This window comes from Gopherus flavomarginatus, chromosome 3 (genome assembly GCF_025201925.1).
Source record: "Gopherus flavomarginatus isolate rGopFla2 chromosome 3, rGopFla2.mat.asm, whole genome shotgun sequence".
Taxonomy (NCBI): domain Eukaryota; kingdom Metazoa; phylum Chordata; order Testudines; family Testudinidae; genus Gopherus; species Gopherus flavomarginatus.
Window position 1 is genome coordinate 159,945,660 of NC_066619.1, and position 16,688 is coordinate 159,962,347.

Sequence of the window (16,688 nt, forward strand, 5' to 3'; positions counted from 1 at the left end):
CTCCTTTAGGAAGCCTATTCTTGCCCAATTCCGAGGGATTCTTTCAAGAGCTGGGATTGGCTGGCCAACAAAATGCTCTCCTTTAAAATAAGGGCAACAGACAGAGAGTGCCCTCTTTTAATCCACTCTTTCCTGCTGCAAAAATTTATTTCCTTCTACCTTTTTTTTCCTTTATGGTTATTGTCACAGAGGGCTATAAGTTGGCATGGGGCTAAGAGGGGATGTGGCGTTAATAGTCATAAGCAGATCACAGGCACTTTTGGCCTTTGATGCAATTGTGCTGTTCACATTGTGCAGATACCTTGAGCTTTGAACTGATGGTACAGGCACGTGGTACAATTAACTTGTCTTCGATTCATATTATCTCAAAGTTGGGAGGCTGGTCCTGGCAACATGGGTTAGACTTCCCTCAGTGGTGATAGAATTATAGTGTTCGGTGAGACCAACCACAAACAAGCTAAGGTTTTGTCTTCCTGGGGAATTCTGTGGCACAATAATACATCTGGAGTTTAATGGATCCTTGGGCATATGCACAGATGCAGAATGTCTATATGGACAATCATGTGCAGAAGAACAGGATAGTTGTCTTATATCTGGGTACAGAAGGATGAGGAAAAGAGTAGAAAGCCCTCAACCTCCATATCCCAATGGTTATAGACACTGGAAGTGTCTCCTCATTCATGAGTGAGTTTTCTGATATAGTCAAGTTTAATAAATGCAAAATGTGAGCCAACATCTGCAATATTTGAAAAGATTTTTCTTGCCATTAATAGTTTTGCACTGCACCGCTAATTCTTTAATGTTGTATTACTCTCATTAGTCCAAACATCAGAGTACATTGGGGTCACAGAATATAATTGCTGCAAAAACTTTTATGAGCTGTGTTAAATTTGTGTAATATAATGCTTGTCGTGTAGTCTAAACTATCTTATACAGAATTATACTGGTCTGCACTAAAAGCCTACATACTACTATTGGCCTTCTAACAGGTTTTCTTGGGCAGGATGGGGATGTTTGAGAGGAGTGGATGGTAAAAGATTAAGAAGGAATTACATAGTAGTACATTAATGGTAAAAATTTGAGAAAGCCAATTAACCTCTTTAGTAACGTATGTACCATGGCATGGACTTAATTATCTAAGTAAAGGCTATAAAATGCATAAAACAACTTTAAAACAATTTAATCACACACTTGCAGCTTTTTGGAAGCGATCCATAGTATGAAGCCATCTTTAGTTTGAGAGCTGTAGCTCTGAATCTCAAGTATAAGACTGAAATCCAAAAGTGCAGCATCTATTAAAATTCAGTTCCAAAAGAACTTCATAAAACCTTCTAAAAATAAAAACTGGAACTACTATGCATTATATACATCACTGAACTTAATACTAATTGAAACCATTTGTTTTAAATCAAGCTGTAATTTGTCTTTAGATTTTTAAAAAGAGAGACAGCACACAGATTTATTGTTTGCACTGAATGCTATCTTCATTTGTTATGCTCCATTAGTCACTTATCTAAACAAAACTGACCTTTATTTTAATGCCACATTTCATTCTTTCCTTGAAGACTGAAAACAAAACCTTTTGAAATGTAATATGTAACAACTGTATATACTGAACAAGCATCCTATAAAGAGCATTAATACCAATATTGCATTGCAAAGCTACACATTAATTTTTCTCCTCTAAATTACTAGCTTTTCATGATTGTTTTAAAATGAAAGATGTTGAATAGTTAATTGAGAGATCATGAAATGTGCAAGAAAGATGGACAGCTACAGAGCCTGCAAAACTGCTACTGTATCCAGGAAACAGGCATAGCACAAGCACCAGAAACAAAACCCTCCTCTGTGAGCCTGTAAAGTACTAAAACACAGCAAGCACCATTCTGTTGGGCAGAAAAGGACAAGTCACACATGGAATAATTAGCAGATCTACTGCTAGATGGATCTACCAGCCTAACCCTCCCTAACATATGAAGCCTGTCATGGTCCCAGGTGTTACTAAAACTTACAGACAGTTGAACTGAAGCAGATTAGCTTCTCAGCCACTCCTCACCAAGGTTCTAGGCCTTGTTTATACAAGAACTTACACTAGTCTAACTATAGGTGTGTTTTTAAATCAAGTTAGTTAAACTAGTGCAAAATGCATGTGGGCATTCTTAAACCAATTTAAATCTGGTGTGTATCCTTTTAGCTTCATTGAGTCAGAAATCAATTTTAAACTAAACTGACATTAAACAGGTTAAATGAATTTAAGAGTCGCCACATAAAGGTGTTGAACTGGTTTAACTAAACCTGTTTATAAAATCAATTTCAATTAAATAGGCGCAGCTTCTTGTGTGTGTATTATATATATATATAAAATCTAGGTCTAGATAGATAGACAGAAAGAAGAGGGAATATTCCTTTAAGTTCCTACTACTACTAAAACCTAGTTTCCAAACTCATATTGATTTAGTTAAACTAATACTAACTCCTCTGGGGACAATTTATTTCTGTTTAAGAGAAGATTTCAGTTTAGCATACATTTCTCTAATTGACTTAAGCTAACATGAAACAAACTCGCTTTAAAATGAAAAAAACCCAAACAGTATCCACAAAGCCTTTTGCACCAGTTTAACAAAAATCAGATTAAAATCACGCTATAAATTATATGTATCCAAACTCTTAAGATTTGCATGGAGGATCTATTTAATCTGTACTTTGTAGAGGGGTGATTCAGCATTTGGAGCTAAATGAGGAGAAATTGCCTCCCTTATTTTCATCTGGACACTAGCAATTAAGCAAAATCACCTTTTAAATATTTAATTACTGATGTTAGAAGAAACAAACTGTATATGGTTTATGTAGTGTACCAGAAATTTCTCCCCCAATAAGACTTCTGCTCTGTGAGATACAAACAGTAAACTCACCTTTGCCTGCAGGTTGTGGGACTGCAAATCCAGGCAATAGAAAAGGTGCCCCCGTGGTAATACCAGCTGGTTTTAATTCATTGACACCGTATGTTGTCAGTGAAGTTACCAGATTAACCAAATCCTTCAAAGCATCCTTGGATTCCGCCTCTTTTGCCTGTTCTAATCTAAAGAACATACATACAACGGATCTATTAGCACATATTCACTTTAACATAAACCATTCACTCAAACTCATCTGAGGTTTATTTATTTAGTTAGTTTTGCTTTTTCTTAAATTAAGGAGAGATGTTAATTTTAGAGGCACAGATTTAGTGACTCAATTCTGAAGCCAAAGGCTAGAGTTCACCACATTTCCATATTTTAAACTCTCTTCTAAGTTTTATAGTATTTGATTGATTAAGCATTATTATTTGTATTATGGTAGTATTTGGAAAATCAGATTGAGATCGAGGCTTCAGTATGCTAAACACATAGTAAAAGGTTATCCTTGACCCAAAAAATAGTACCAGACAAATCAACAGGGGACATGAAAGGAAAGGAAGTATCATCATTTTACAGATGAGGAAATAAGACACACAGTAAATACATAAAAGGAGTACACCTCTACCTCAATATAACGCTGTCCGTGCGAGCCAAAAAATCTTACCGCGTTATAGGTGAATCTGTGTTATATTGAACTTGCTTTGATCCACCAGAGTGCGCAGCCCTGCCCCCCCCCCCCCCCCCCCCCCCGAGCACTGCTTTACCACATTATATCCAAAATTGTGTTATATCGGGTGGCGTTATATCAAGGTAGCGGTGTACTTCAAAGAAAGTTGTGCAACATGCAAAACTTCATAAGTACACAGCAGAAGGGAACAGCAGAAGTCTTTATATGAAACTCTTTGAAATGCAATTCTTTGTAAGAAAAATTACTATACCAAGAATATAAAAAATGATATCACTACTAACAACATTAGTGTACATAGGATTTTATTATATTCAGTTACTGTAAAAAAAAAAAAGGTAATAAATCTTCACAGAGTGGAAAAGGCTCAGCATAATTAGGGGCCAAAGAACAGGGGACAGCTTTAGGATGAAAACAAAATAATTGATCCTAAAAATAATAAATCACAATATACAGTAGAACCTCAGAATTACGAACACTTTGGGAATGGAGACTGTTCATAACTCTGAAGAAAATGTTATGACCGTTCTTTCAAAAGTTTACAACTGAACATCGACTCAATACAGCTTTGGAACTTCCATGCTGCTTTCCCTTTATTTTTTTAAGTAGTTTAACACAGTACTGTACTGTATTTACGTTTTTTTTTTTTTTTTGCTCTCTGCTGCTACCTGATTATGCACTTCCATTTCCAAATGAGGTGTAAGCAGGACGGATAAAAATCAAGTATTTAAAAAATAAATATCTCATCATGGAATAGGGATTATAAATTCTAATTCTATAGTATAAGACAATACATTCATGTAATGTTTAAGAAAAGCTTTGTAAATGAGTTCCGAAAGTTCATGGATTAGGGACCCAATCTTATGGTGTTCTAGGGGCTTCTGTACAGATTATTTAGGTTAATCTTTCTATCTACCCAGTGGTACTCAGTGCTCAGTGGAGAAGATACCATCAGAGATGGTTAGTTTTGCAGTTCTCAATCTGTGGATTTGTGTCTCCAGAGATAACATGTTTGTTAACAGCAAAAATGTTTTTAAATAAATAAATCAATAATATAGAGAGGTGAGAAATAACAAACCTCAGCCCTATTGTCCCTCTGCAAATTTGTGTACACAGAGTCAATCCCTTACCTCTCTCTAAAAGTGCAAAGTATCAAAAAGTTCAGTGAATAGAAGATTGTTGGGGATGGAATAGATCTGGAAAGGAGGAGTCTGGAGATAAATGTAAAAAGGTGGCAACAGGACAGTAGAAACAAAAGTAAAACTGTTTGAGCAGCATATTCCAGAAGTCTTGAGGTCTGTCTTTCTGAGTGTATCCTTCATTGATTTGAAATCTACCATACTATTCTCTCACTAGAAGGGAAAACCTACAATGGCAGCATGCCATAAAGGAGACCCAGTTTGGGAATATTTTAATGAAATTCCTCTACCTGTGGGTAAGACAGGCACGTGTGCAAAATGCAAACAGTGCAACAAAGAAATGCAAAGCCTGGTTGCCCAAATGAAACAACATCATGTGAAGTGTTCCTTCTCAGGAGGAAGCTGCATTGATGAAACGAACATGTCGGAACATGCAGGATCTTCAGGTTGGCAAACTTTTTTATTTTATACTTCTTTCTTAAGGACTGCCTGTCTTCCTTCTGGACTATTCTTATTCTCATGTTTGAGCAAAAAAGATAGTTGTTACTCCCTAGTACTATCATTTTAGATGCAGCTGTGATGAAAAATAAACAGCTGAAATAGGCAGATCTTCCTTTTACAATTTCACCTTTAAAATAGTACTGTCAGTGAATGCAATGAGTAATACTAAATGAGCAATATGGTAATAATAATTAAATAACTGCACTGACTTATTTTGTTTAGGAAAATCCATCCTCAACATATAGGATTCTGAAGACTATCCACCTTCAAGATCACCATTATTTTCTATAGCTTCAATTATTCATTTTCTGATATAGCTGAAAAGTTTTCAAAATAAATCACGTAAAAAATGTATATTGTGTACCTTCCAAAAATGAAACCTATGTCTATCTCTGAGTTATGAAGTATATGTATTAAGGTTACAACAACCAACAAGAACGCTCTTTTATGGAGAAATCCATGATTAAATGGAGTCTTCCTGACTAGTGGTTTAAATCAAATCCACCCTGGGCATGTGGTTGACTGGTCAGTTTGTAACCCTGGTGTTCACAACTCTAAGGTTCTACTATAGTGCAATGTAAACCTACATTTCAACAATTTATATTTATAACCAATGTGACCAGTCTTTTAACTTGTTTGTAACAATGACAAAAACACTAGGCATCATCCTTTCAATACATTCTGTGTTACATTGCTCCTAAAAGAAAATAATAATAGAATAATAGAAACGTGAAGCAGGAAGGGACCTCGGTAGGTCATCTATTCCAGTACTCTGCACTGAGGCAGGACTAAATATTATAGACTGTCCCTGAAAGGTGTTTAACCAGTTCTTTAATACCACCAATGACTGAGATTCCACAACCTCTCTAGGTGATTTGTCCAGTGCATAACTACCTTACAGCTGGGAAGTTTTTCCTAATGTCTAAACTGTATTTCCCTTTGCTGCAATTTAAGCCCATTGCTTTTTGCCTGTCCTCAGTGGATAAGGAGAACAAATTATCCTCCTCTTTATAACCTTTTACTTATTTGAAAGCTATCATCAGGCCCCACTCAGTCTTCTCTTCTCTAAACTAAACAAACCAATTGTTTTCAATCTTTTCTTGCAGGTCATGTTTTCTACACCTATGATCATTTTTGTTGCTCTCCCCTGGACTTTCTCCAATTTAACCACATCTTTCCCAAAGTGTGGTGCCCAGAACTGCACACAGTTGCTGTTTTTCAGTGCTGAATAGAGTGGAAGAATTACTTCTCATGTCTTGCTTATAACACTCCTGCTTCTACATTTCAGAATTTATGTTTGCTATTTTTTGCGACAGTTACATTGTGACTCATTTAGTTTGTGATTCACTATAACACATACATCCTTTTCTGTATATTCCTTCCTAGGTAGTCATTTTCCATTTTGTACTTATGCAATTGAGTACTGCTTCCTAAGCTCATACTTCGCATTTATCCTTACTGAATTTCATCCTATTTATTTCAGACTATTTCTCCCTTTTCAAGATCATTGTGAATTCTACTTCTGTCTTCCAAAGCACTTGCAACCCTTCCCAGTTTGGTATTGTCTACAAACTTGATAAGTGCACTCTCTCTGCCATTATCCAAATCACTTATGGAGATACTGAATAGAACTGGACCAGGAAAGATCCCTGAGGGACCCCTCTGAATATGCCCTTCTACCTTGACTGTGAACCATTGATAAACACTGTTTGAGTACTGTTTTCCAGCCAGTGCACCTACATTGTAGTAGGTTTGTCTAGACGATGTTTCCCTAGTTTGCTTTTGTGAAGGTCATGTGAGACAGTATCAAAAGCCTTATGAAAGTTGAGATATAATGGCTAAATAGAAAATATTTAGATGTTGCAGTCTCTCCATTATTTACCAAAAAGGGGGAAAAAACTGCACTACAGAGCAAACCATAACAACTTCCAGCACAGAAAACCATCTACAGCTTTCTCAGAGATTTAGAAATTTTAAGGAACCATCATGATTAATCTATCTGTCCTCTTGCACAACACAGGACACAGGATTTTCCCAGTACTTCTAGTATTGAGCCCCATAACTTGTAGAACGAAAGCATATATTTTATAAAGACATTTAAAAATTAATTCTACAAGTATGAAACTACACAACATACATATTTCTAAATATGTCGCCATTAAACAAATTTGCAATTTTCTTACTAAATTTTCAAAGGGAAAGACACTAATATGCTGATGGGAGAGATTTTCCCATCAATATAGTTAATCCACCTTCCTAAGAGGCAGTAACTATGTTGTGGGAGAAGCCCTCCCATTGATTCAGCACTGTCTATGCAGGGGGTTGGGTCAGTATAACTATGTTGCTCTGGGGTGTGAGTTTTTCACACCATGGAGTGATGTAGTTATACAGATATAGGTCTGTAGACCTGCCCTCAGTAACAGCCACTACTATATCACAACAACAGAAATGTATCTTGAGTTTAAGTTCATAATTAATAATTATTTTAGGATCACTGTTCAGAATTATAGTATTTTCTCTTTTAATGCAAGATGTAAGAGGGTAGAAGTCACATTGTTTAATTTCAATAATGGTTAATGCTAACAATTTAAAAATGAAAACAAAACAGCTCATTCTCCTGTTAGACCACACACAAATAAAAAAATAAAAGAATACAGACCATCTCTCTCACCCCAACTGTGTTAAAGTAGAAAGCAAATATTTTCATTCTTCACTCTTCTAGGATTCCAGTTTACCTATTTTATTAATTTGCTCTTATTCAAGCTATCAAATTTCTTTAAAGTGAAATATTTTCTGTCTGTTTTCCTCCACCTAACAAAAATTCCAGGAACACACCATAGATCAGTTGGTAGCAGTGATTCTCAAGTATTTTTGTGATTCATGACTATAAAAAGTTGAAAAGAATATGTGGCTTATTTGCTCGCCTTCTTCAGAAACTAACCCTTATGATCCAACTAAGGCACTGTTTCCAGAACCTGAGTAGACTGAAGTCACAAAAGAGATCTGCGAACTGTACCTCTGATACAGGAACAAGCTGCAGTGTCATTGTGTTAAGACTAGAGATCAGGAGCATCAGTGATGTCAGAGAATAACAGAGTTCTCACATATGTCTGGGTACAGCAAAGTCAGATACTTTATTCTGTTTAGCAGCTATGGCAAGGAGCGAATGCACTAGGACATAGAGTCTCCCCTTCCTAGACAGGTCTCTCAACAGGTAAACAAATTACAGCAAGCATTTATACTTTTGTTACAGACAATAATAAGCAACAGCTGCATTTTTTTTTATACATAGGTCATCCTGATATCTTGTTTTTCTCACTTAAGAGACTCTAGTCTACATTTTGCATTATCTACACAAGGTCGAAACAACTTCTCACACAGTTCTTTTCCACTCGCTTCACACAATCCTCGCTTCTACAAATCTTGCGTTATTAGGGTTACAGTTAGCCTGACTCTTGCTAAAAACTGTCATGCACTGCAATCCCCTTCCTGTCAGTTCTTTCTCTGCTTCCTCAGTGACAATGGAGCCCTATCACACAATCAGGACCAGATAGAGAATGTATAGTCAAGCAGAAAGAGGCTTGCTGTTACTGAAGTTCCTTTTCAAAAGGAAAATTATCACAACCTAAAAGTGTGTTTTACACTGAAAAATGAAATTTAATAGCATCACAAGAAGAGGTTGGGATTGTTAACATTTATTTTGTTTCAGTGACTTCCCTATCAAGTTAACTTATTTCTTTGCTTTCTAAACTAAGGTATCAGTACTGAAAAGTCATTGTGGAATCTAACAGTCAATCTGAGTTTTTCCTGGGTATCATAACATCATTAATAAAGACTCATAATAAAAACAAGCTGACAATGCTGGTGTGCCAGCCAGAAAATATCCAACTCTTTGTCACAACTGCACTAGCTCTGCAGTGCTAACAAGCAAAAGGCACTTAAAATGCTCTGTTTTAATTAGAAAATAAAGAAGATGTGACAATATACACAAGGAAGAATAACAAATCTATTGAGTAAGATGCTGCCATTTTTATGTAATCGTTTTCTGATGTAACTGCACTTCAGTTTCACTGAAAATTAAGTGTATTTGAGAAGAAACTTTTTAATTGCAATGGGCTTTTCTAAGACTGTTTATGACTGAATGTACTGAAAAGGATTTATTTTGTGATACTGCTAATGTGGCAGGTTAAAAGGAAAAGATCAGACATTTTCAAAAGCAACGTTTATGCTAGAAGAACAATCATAAGGCATACAGTTAGCAGCACTGCTGCACGGTTGACAGCTTTTTGATTCTTTCATTGGGCCTAAACACATCACAAACAAGGCTATAACTTCTGCATGATGAGCGAGTTCATGCAGCAGAAATAGCCAATATAACTGAAAACTTCAGCCAAAACTGTCATTTTGAGTGGCTAAAGCCTGAGAACTCTCTCTCTACACAAGTACCTAAAATAAATGGGCCTGATTAAGAGAAGTGCTAGCACAGAGCTGGGCAAACTACGGCCTGGGAGCCACATCCAGCCCTTCAGATATTTTAATCCAGCCCTCGAGCTCCAGCCAGGGAGCAGGGTCCAGGGTGGGGTCTTGCCCCACTCCATGCATGCTGGGGGATCTGTGCAGCTCCAGGAAGGAGCAGCATGTCCCCCTCCCCTGCCTCCTATGCGTAGGAGCAGCCAGGGGGCTCTGCACACTGCCCCCTCAGCTCCTATTGGCTGGCAACCATGGCCAATGGGAGCTGCAGGGCAGCGCCTGTGGTTGGGGCAGTGCGCAGGACCACCTGGCTGCACCTCTGTATAGGAGCCAGAGGAAGGACATGCTGCTGCTTCCAGGAGCTGCTTGAAGTAAGCACCAACCGGAGCCTGCACCCCTGACAACCTTCTGTGCTCCAACCCGCTGTCCTAAACCTGATCCCCCCCCCCCCACTCTCCGAAACCCTCGGTCCCAGCCCGGAGCACCCTCCCGCACCTCAACCCCTCATTCAGAGCTCCACCCCAGAACCCACACCCCCAGCCAAGCCCTTACCCCCCTCCCACATCCCAACCCCCAATTTCATGAGCATTCATGGCCCGCCATACAATTTCCATACCCAGATGTGGGCCTCGGGCTAAAAAGTTTGCCCACCTCTGTGCTAGCATCTACAGTAGGAGTTGGCAATCTTTGGGAGATGTTGGCTGCCGCTTCCCGCAGCTCCCATTGGCGGGAAACGGCGAACTGCGATAACTGGGAGCTGCAGGGGGCCATGCCTGCGGAGAGTCAACGTAAACAAAATGTCTTGCGACCCACCAGTGGATTACCCTGATGGGCCACGTGTCGAAGGTAGCCAACCCTTGATCTATAGCTTTTACTGAAATCAACTGGAGCTTGGTTGCTTAGCACCTTTGAACATCAGGACAGTTATTTAGATACATCATTATGGATTTTGGTGCCTAACTTCAAGCACCAAGTTTGAAAATTGTAGCCTTCATTTTCAAATAGATTTGGATTTTTTACAGCAATACATGCTTCTTACAATCTGAACTGCCATATAGATTGGCAAAATACGTGGAGCTTGTGTTCAAAACAGAGATGCTTTGGAAACTGAGAGAGCTATTACTGATTTCTGAATTTTCTGACTGAACATATGAACACAAATAAAATGATACATCATGCTTCATAATAAAATTTTGTTCATATAGACAATTTTAGTTTTAGTTTTATGACAATACCTTCTAATGTATTAGTAAAATTAGTATAGTTTATTTTGTAACAAGACTCTTCACGACAGCACCCTGCTATTAAAGCTTTCTGTCCTGCAAGGTTCTACTATCATTGCGGATTAACTAGAATGTAACATACAGAAAAGGAAATAGAAAACTATTTTATGTATTATTTGTTCACTCCTATTTATTTGCTTAGCTAATTTGCACAAGCCATAGTGTGCATCCCCAAACCTGCTGGCTTGTCCAAACTTCTTAGTAAAGATTTTAACAGATGCCGTAATAACATCATATAAATAAGGGCTTGTCTACATGAGATGTTAGCATGCACCAAGCCACAGTGTGAATCTACAGCACACTAACTTGCTGCGCAGTAATGTCCCGTGTGGACACTGTTACAGTACTAAAAGTTCTGCAATGCACTTGGACATACTCTCATTGCAGTGTCAGGATCATTATCCACCTTTTGAATAACCTTATCATTTACAATATCCTCACTGCATTTTGTTAGATCCTAATAATGCGTTCAGATATATTAATATACTCTCCATCTGCTAGAGAATCTGTTGAGAAAAAATATTATTTGCATACCTGAGCAAGAGATCACAGAGGAAATTATATCCTTGCCATATCCTAAAATCATCCAACAGTGTTTGTGATACATCACTGGAATCTTTGAGAAAGCAAGAAAGCCCAGCAAACATCTCAACTATTTCTAGGGGAGAAAGGTCATCAGATTGCTGCATGTTCTGAACACAGGTGGACAAACATTCTTTTTCTGTAAGGACACAAAAGAGAAACAGTTTTCCCCCATCATTATACATATTTAAAACATCATTTCTGATTATTAAAATATACTTAGAAATGAAGCAACAGTTACTGTGACAGTTTATCATCACATAATATTTAAAGCATAAGCTTTTGTGGGCTACAGCCCACTTCATCGGATGCATGCAGTGGAAAATACAGTAGGAAAATATGATATATATAAATATAGATATCTTCCTACTGTATTTTCCATACTGTATTTTCCACTGCATACATCTGATGAAGAGGACTGTAGCCCACGAAAGCTTATGCTCAAAGATATCTGTTAGTCTCTAAGATGCCACTAGTACTCCTGTTCTTCTTGCGGCTACAGAGTAACACAGACGCTACTCTGAAACCTGACAAATTACAATAAATCAATCATAAAATATCTCCCTTCCTCTAGGTTATTAAAAAACACCACTGTCTACTATTTTACTGACTCAAGGGAAAACCCTTAGTGTTGTCTCTTGCGATATGCTTGGATACAGCATCCTATGTCTTCTTTCATATTGCTATTCTGGTGGGGAAATAGTGAGGCTGGACCTTCTGCATGGCCAAGGATCCTTGAACACGAACAGGGCAATAAGTCTTATTTCAGCTCCCATCCTGCAGTACATAGATCTGGGTATTACTAATCCATATTCACTTGTCACATGGACAAAACTCAATCAACAGCTGCCCCATATTTGTGGCTAGATTGATGGGTACATTCTTTATTTCACGTGCCTTGCATCAGTTAGCCAAGCCTTAGCTTACCATCACCTGGCAGATACAGAATATCCTCCTAGGTGCGTACATCCACACCGCAGCTGGGAGTGAGCCTCCCAACCTGGGCAGACAGACTCACACTAGCCGAGCTCAAGCTAGCACACTAAAAATAGTGGTGTGAACATTGTGTCTCTGATAGATACTTGGGCTAGCCATCAGAGCTCAGACCCAAGGAGGCAGGTGGGCTTGAGAGCCCAGACTGCCATTCAAGTTGCAACATCCATCTCTCTCCCTGAGCTGCAGTGTGGATGTTCAAAACAGGCACTCGGAAAGAACATTCCCTAATGTATTATCTTGGATGACATTACACAAAATCAGACACAGACCACAGATCACGTCAGGGCCGGCTCTAGCGTTCTTGCCACCCCAAGCAGCAAATAAATAAATAAATAAATAAGCACGCCGCGATCAGTGAATGTGCATCTTTTGGTGAATGCATCTTCTGGTGAATGTGGCTGGAAAAGAAGATATCTAGTTTGCGATTGTACCAGTGTCTGTTGTTTTACTGATCGCATGTTGGATGACATAACCTGGTTGGCCTATTAAGAGACACATTGATAGTGCAGTGTGCTTTATCATTTAAATAGTTAATCATGTATCAGGCTTAAAAAAAGCAAAAGTCTCTACTGTCTCTTTTTGGAACCGAACCTGTTCATGACAGTAAACCTGATTAAAAGATGACAGTTTCTCGGAAGGGAGTACATGATCCAGGGCCAGCTCCAGGCACCACTGTAGCAAGCAGGTGCCTGGGGTGGCCAATGAAGAGGGGGTGGCACGTCCAGCCGGTCAGCGGCAATTTGGTGGCGGGGCCATCACTCCGTCTTGGAGTGAAGGACCTGCCGCTGAATTGCTGCCGTAGAAGCAGCAGCAGTAGAGCTGCCACTAGATTACCGCTGATCGCAGTCGCTTATTTATTTATTTGCTGCTTGGGGCGGCAAGAACGCTAGATCCGGCCCTGACGTGATCTGTGGTCTGTGTCGGATTTTGTGTAATGTCATCCAAGATGTAACTGGGAACAATTGTCCCCCCTTTAAAGTCATATTTGAAAATGCTTACCACTGTTGCCAGTAGGTTCCTTACTTTTTTGGGGGTCTTTGAAAGCAAAATGAGGAACTCATTTGGTTCTGTTTTTTATTTTCTGTTTAGGCTGAGTTGGGAGTCTTCTGTAATTTGTGAACGGCTAGTGTGAGAAACACTGCAGACCAAACTTCCTGTAGTGTTGCATGATATATGGAAGCAGGGTTACATATTTCAAAAGCTGCCAACACAATTTCACAGAGTCTTAAGACAACGTTCTCCAGGGAGTATTCACAACCAACTTAACATTACAGATTGCTAAAAGATGCTGTGCCTGCCCTCCTGCCCCAGTTTAAAAGTTTAATTTATTTTTAAAAAGATTATACCATTTGAGAGCTACTCTCTATAATTTAAATGCCAAACACTGGCAGAATCAGTATGTACTTATACTACTAACTACTTTATATTAAAAAAAAAAAAAAGTGCACCAGCTCAATGTTGGGAATACACGTGTCCATCCTTCTACCTAGTTCATCTGCATTCACAGCTGCTGCAGTGCATGCTACTCTATCTACTGAGTGGAGAATTTTTACGGTTTGGTCTGGTACATTCCATATCTGTTATGTGATGGGCTAATAACACTCATTGCTGGTCACGAACACTGCCATTTGAAGATCCATTAGGGATAACGCGAAGATGGTGTGCAAACCATGGAAATCACTACTTGGGCAATGGAACCCTCTGGAGAAATTATACTTCCCTGGCAACAGAGCTATTATTTGTGCTGCTTATCTCATACAAGGCCAAAAGAGACTTGCAGGAATGACTTTGTCTCATTACCTGGATGTATCTGAATATTCTCTCCATATTTGTTTGGTTTGTTGGTGAGATTACACTGGTTGTTTTAAATAATGCACTGTTTACCCTACAGCAGCAGCTTTCATGGATCTCATGTTCAGACAGAGCCCGCGGAACACAGCGCACTGGTTCCAACTCCTTGTGTCCAGCTGCATTCACAGATGTCCAGGGACTTTATTTAAAAGTAGAGTGCCTGCACATGCTGCTGGAAATGAGAAGCACCTAGCCTGCCTGCCTCCACAAAGGGCTACTGCTACATCAAAAAGCAGGAGGGAAATAGGAGCCACAAACTGATGCCACCAGCACCAGTTACAATCACCACAAATAGCTTCTTAATATTACTTTTTAATGAAAGAACCCTCTTTACTAAGATGTTCCACATTGTGAAAACATTTGAGAACCTGTGCTCTGCAACATTAAACTGAAGTGTGGAAAAAAAACTCAGATGATACCATGGGAAGTTGGTTTATCTACAAGAACCTCTCTAACCTTATTACAGAACAATTCTGATGATGTTTTAATCTTAAGTCTACAGATGTATACAAATACTCTTAAATCTTCCTAAGTACAGTAGTTTTTGCTATATTATATACAGAAACTACAGGATGAAGGGAGTAACAAAAACTGGAACAAAAGAATAAAAACAAATATCTCTATAAGATACACACCATGAATGTATTTCACTACATTGACACTAAGGCCATGACGCGATATGGTCATTAGTACTTCCCCTGCACTCTTCCTCCAAGGCAGATTATAGGGAGGGCACCATGAGGTTATTGCACTAAATAAAAGCTGGAGATCATCCTTCTGAGCCAGTTCTTCTGCCGGGGACACAAAACTGCACAGTTTTACTAGGATCTGAAACAATAAGGCATTCAAATTATTAAAACAGAACAGGGACAGTAAAATCTTTAACATCAGAACTCTGTTCATTGGTACTTTTATACAAACTGATCACAAAAAAAGATCATCCAATTAGAACTGTTATATTCATTAGCAAAGTAATGTGCAGTTCTTCGCCTTGCATATTGCTTCCTGAATAGCCCTAATTACCTTTATCCATGTTAAATAAGACTAAGATTAGGTCTTTAAATGTTGATGGTTATTCCACCCTCAGGCCCATTAAAATGTAATGAAAAGGGCTAAACTAGCAGACTACTTTAAGTGTTTTATGCTGCCACATGGGGATCAGAGTTTGAGTCCTAAATATGCTCCATTTATGTACTGTCTGCCAGAGGCTAGAATTGCTGCCTAGACAGCATGTTCAACTCTTGCAACGAGGATAGAGGGGTTAACAAGCTAACGACTCTAATGCTTTCTAATACATGAAGAGCACTGATTGGCTGGGAAGGGAGGAGCAATATCCATGCCTCTTTGGCCAAATGAAGAGCAGGCAAATCATTGGGGTAGGTAAGGTTACTTTTTCTGGGTATGTCTTCAGTGAAGAATTAACTTGGATAATCAGCACCCAGGTCTGAGCATCTGAGTTAGCCTTGGCCGGGAGTGATTAGCCACACTGCAAAGCCCTAACTGAGTTTCTGTGCTGCTTTGTATGTGTTACTAGGACTTCTGGGGCCATATCCCATGTTTCTTTAGTGCTGCAGTAAGGGAGCCACTGTACAAATCTTTCACAATTAACTGTGGGAGAACTTGTTCTGTTCTTCTGGGCACTTGGGGTGAATTACGGTAAGCAGGGCCGGCTCCAGGTTTTCTGCCGCCCCAAGCGGCGCAAAAAAAAAAAGCCTATCGGTGTCAGTTGAGCAGCCGCTCAAAGAGGAAGAGAGGGACCTGCCACCGAATTCCTGCCGAAGACCCGGACGTGCCGCCCCTTTGTATTGGCCACCTCAAGCACCTGCTTCCTTAGCTGGTGCCGGCCCTGATGGGAAGGCATCGGAGGATTGTCGGCATTTTAGTATGTAAGCCTGTGTCTTCACTGTAAAGTGGGTAGATTATCAGCCCAAGTGAAAGCAGAACCCAAGCTCTAACTCATATCCCAGTCATGCCAGCTAGTCTGGATAGAAAGTACTACTTTAATTCAGGAACGAGGTTTATAATACAGAGCAACAGCCAAAGGCGTATTCATGATATTTCAACTCTTTCAAACGGGAAGTTAGCTTTCCCTTTACAAACTGAGACAATGAAGTAACACCATCAGTTTTATCTTCCATAAACAAGGTACGGAACCCCTGCTTCTTCCTTTTATTTGAAGTGTCATTTATAAAGCACAGCATACCAAAAAGTTGATATTCCAGGAACATTTGTTCATTAAGTGCAATATCTCAATATTTTTAAAAGCAGCAAAGAATCCTGTGGC

The 16,688-nt window shown here is 39.0% G+C and overlaps 1 protein-coding gene across 4 annotated transcripts in view; it reads right to left on the bottom strand.

Annotated features, from left to right (window-relative positions):
• The window catches only part of WDFY3 (WD repeat and FYVE domain containing 3), a 313,760-nt gene that overhangs the window by 167,758 nt on the left and 129,314 nt on the right, over window positions 1-16,688 (bottom strand). For 3 of the 4 annotated variants that reach the window (XM_050945097.1, XM_050945098.1, XM_050945096.1), the window contains 3 exons: window positions 15,040-15,232; window positions 11,510-11,696; window positions 2,913-3,079 (listed from right to left, as the gene is read on the bottom strand). In XM_050945097.1, coding sequence (XP_050801054.1) covers window positions 2,913-3,079; window positions 11,510-11,696; window positions 15,040-15,232 — 547 coding nt within the window. Of the gene's footprint in view, window positions 1-2,912; window positions 3,080-11,509; window positions 11,697-13,552; window positions 13,628-15,039; window positions 15,233-16,688 lie in introns of those variants that run through there. The other variant, XM_050945099.1, reaches the window with a different exon arrangement.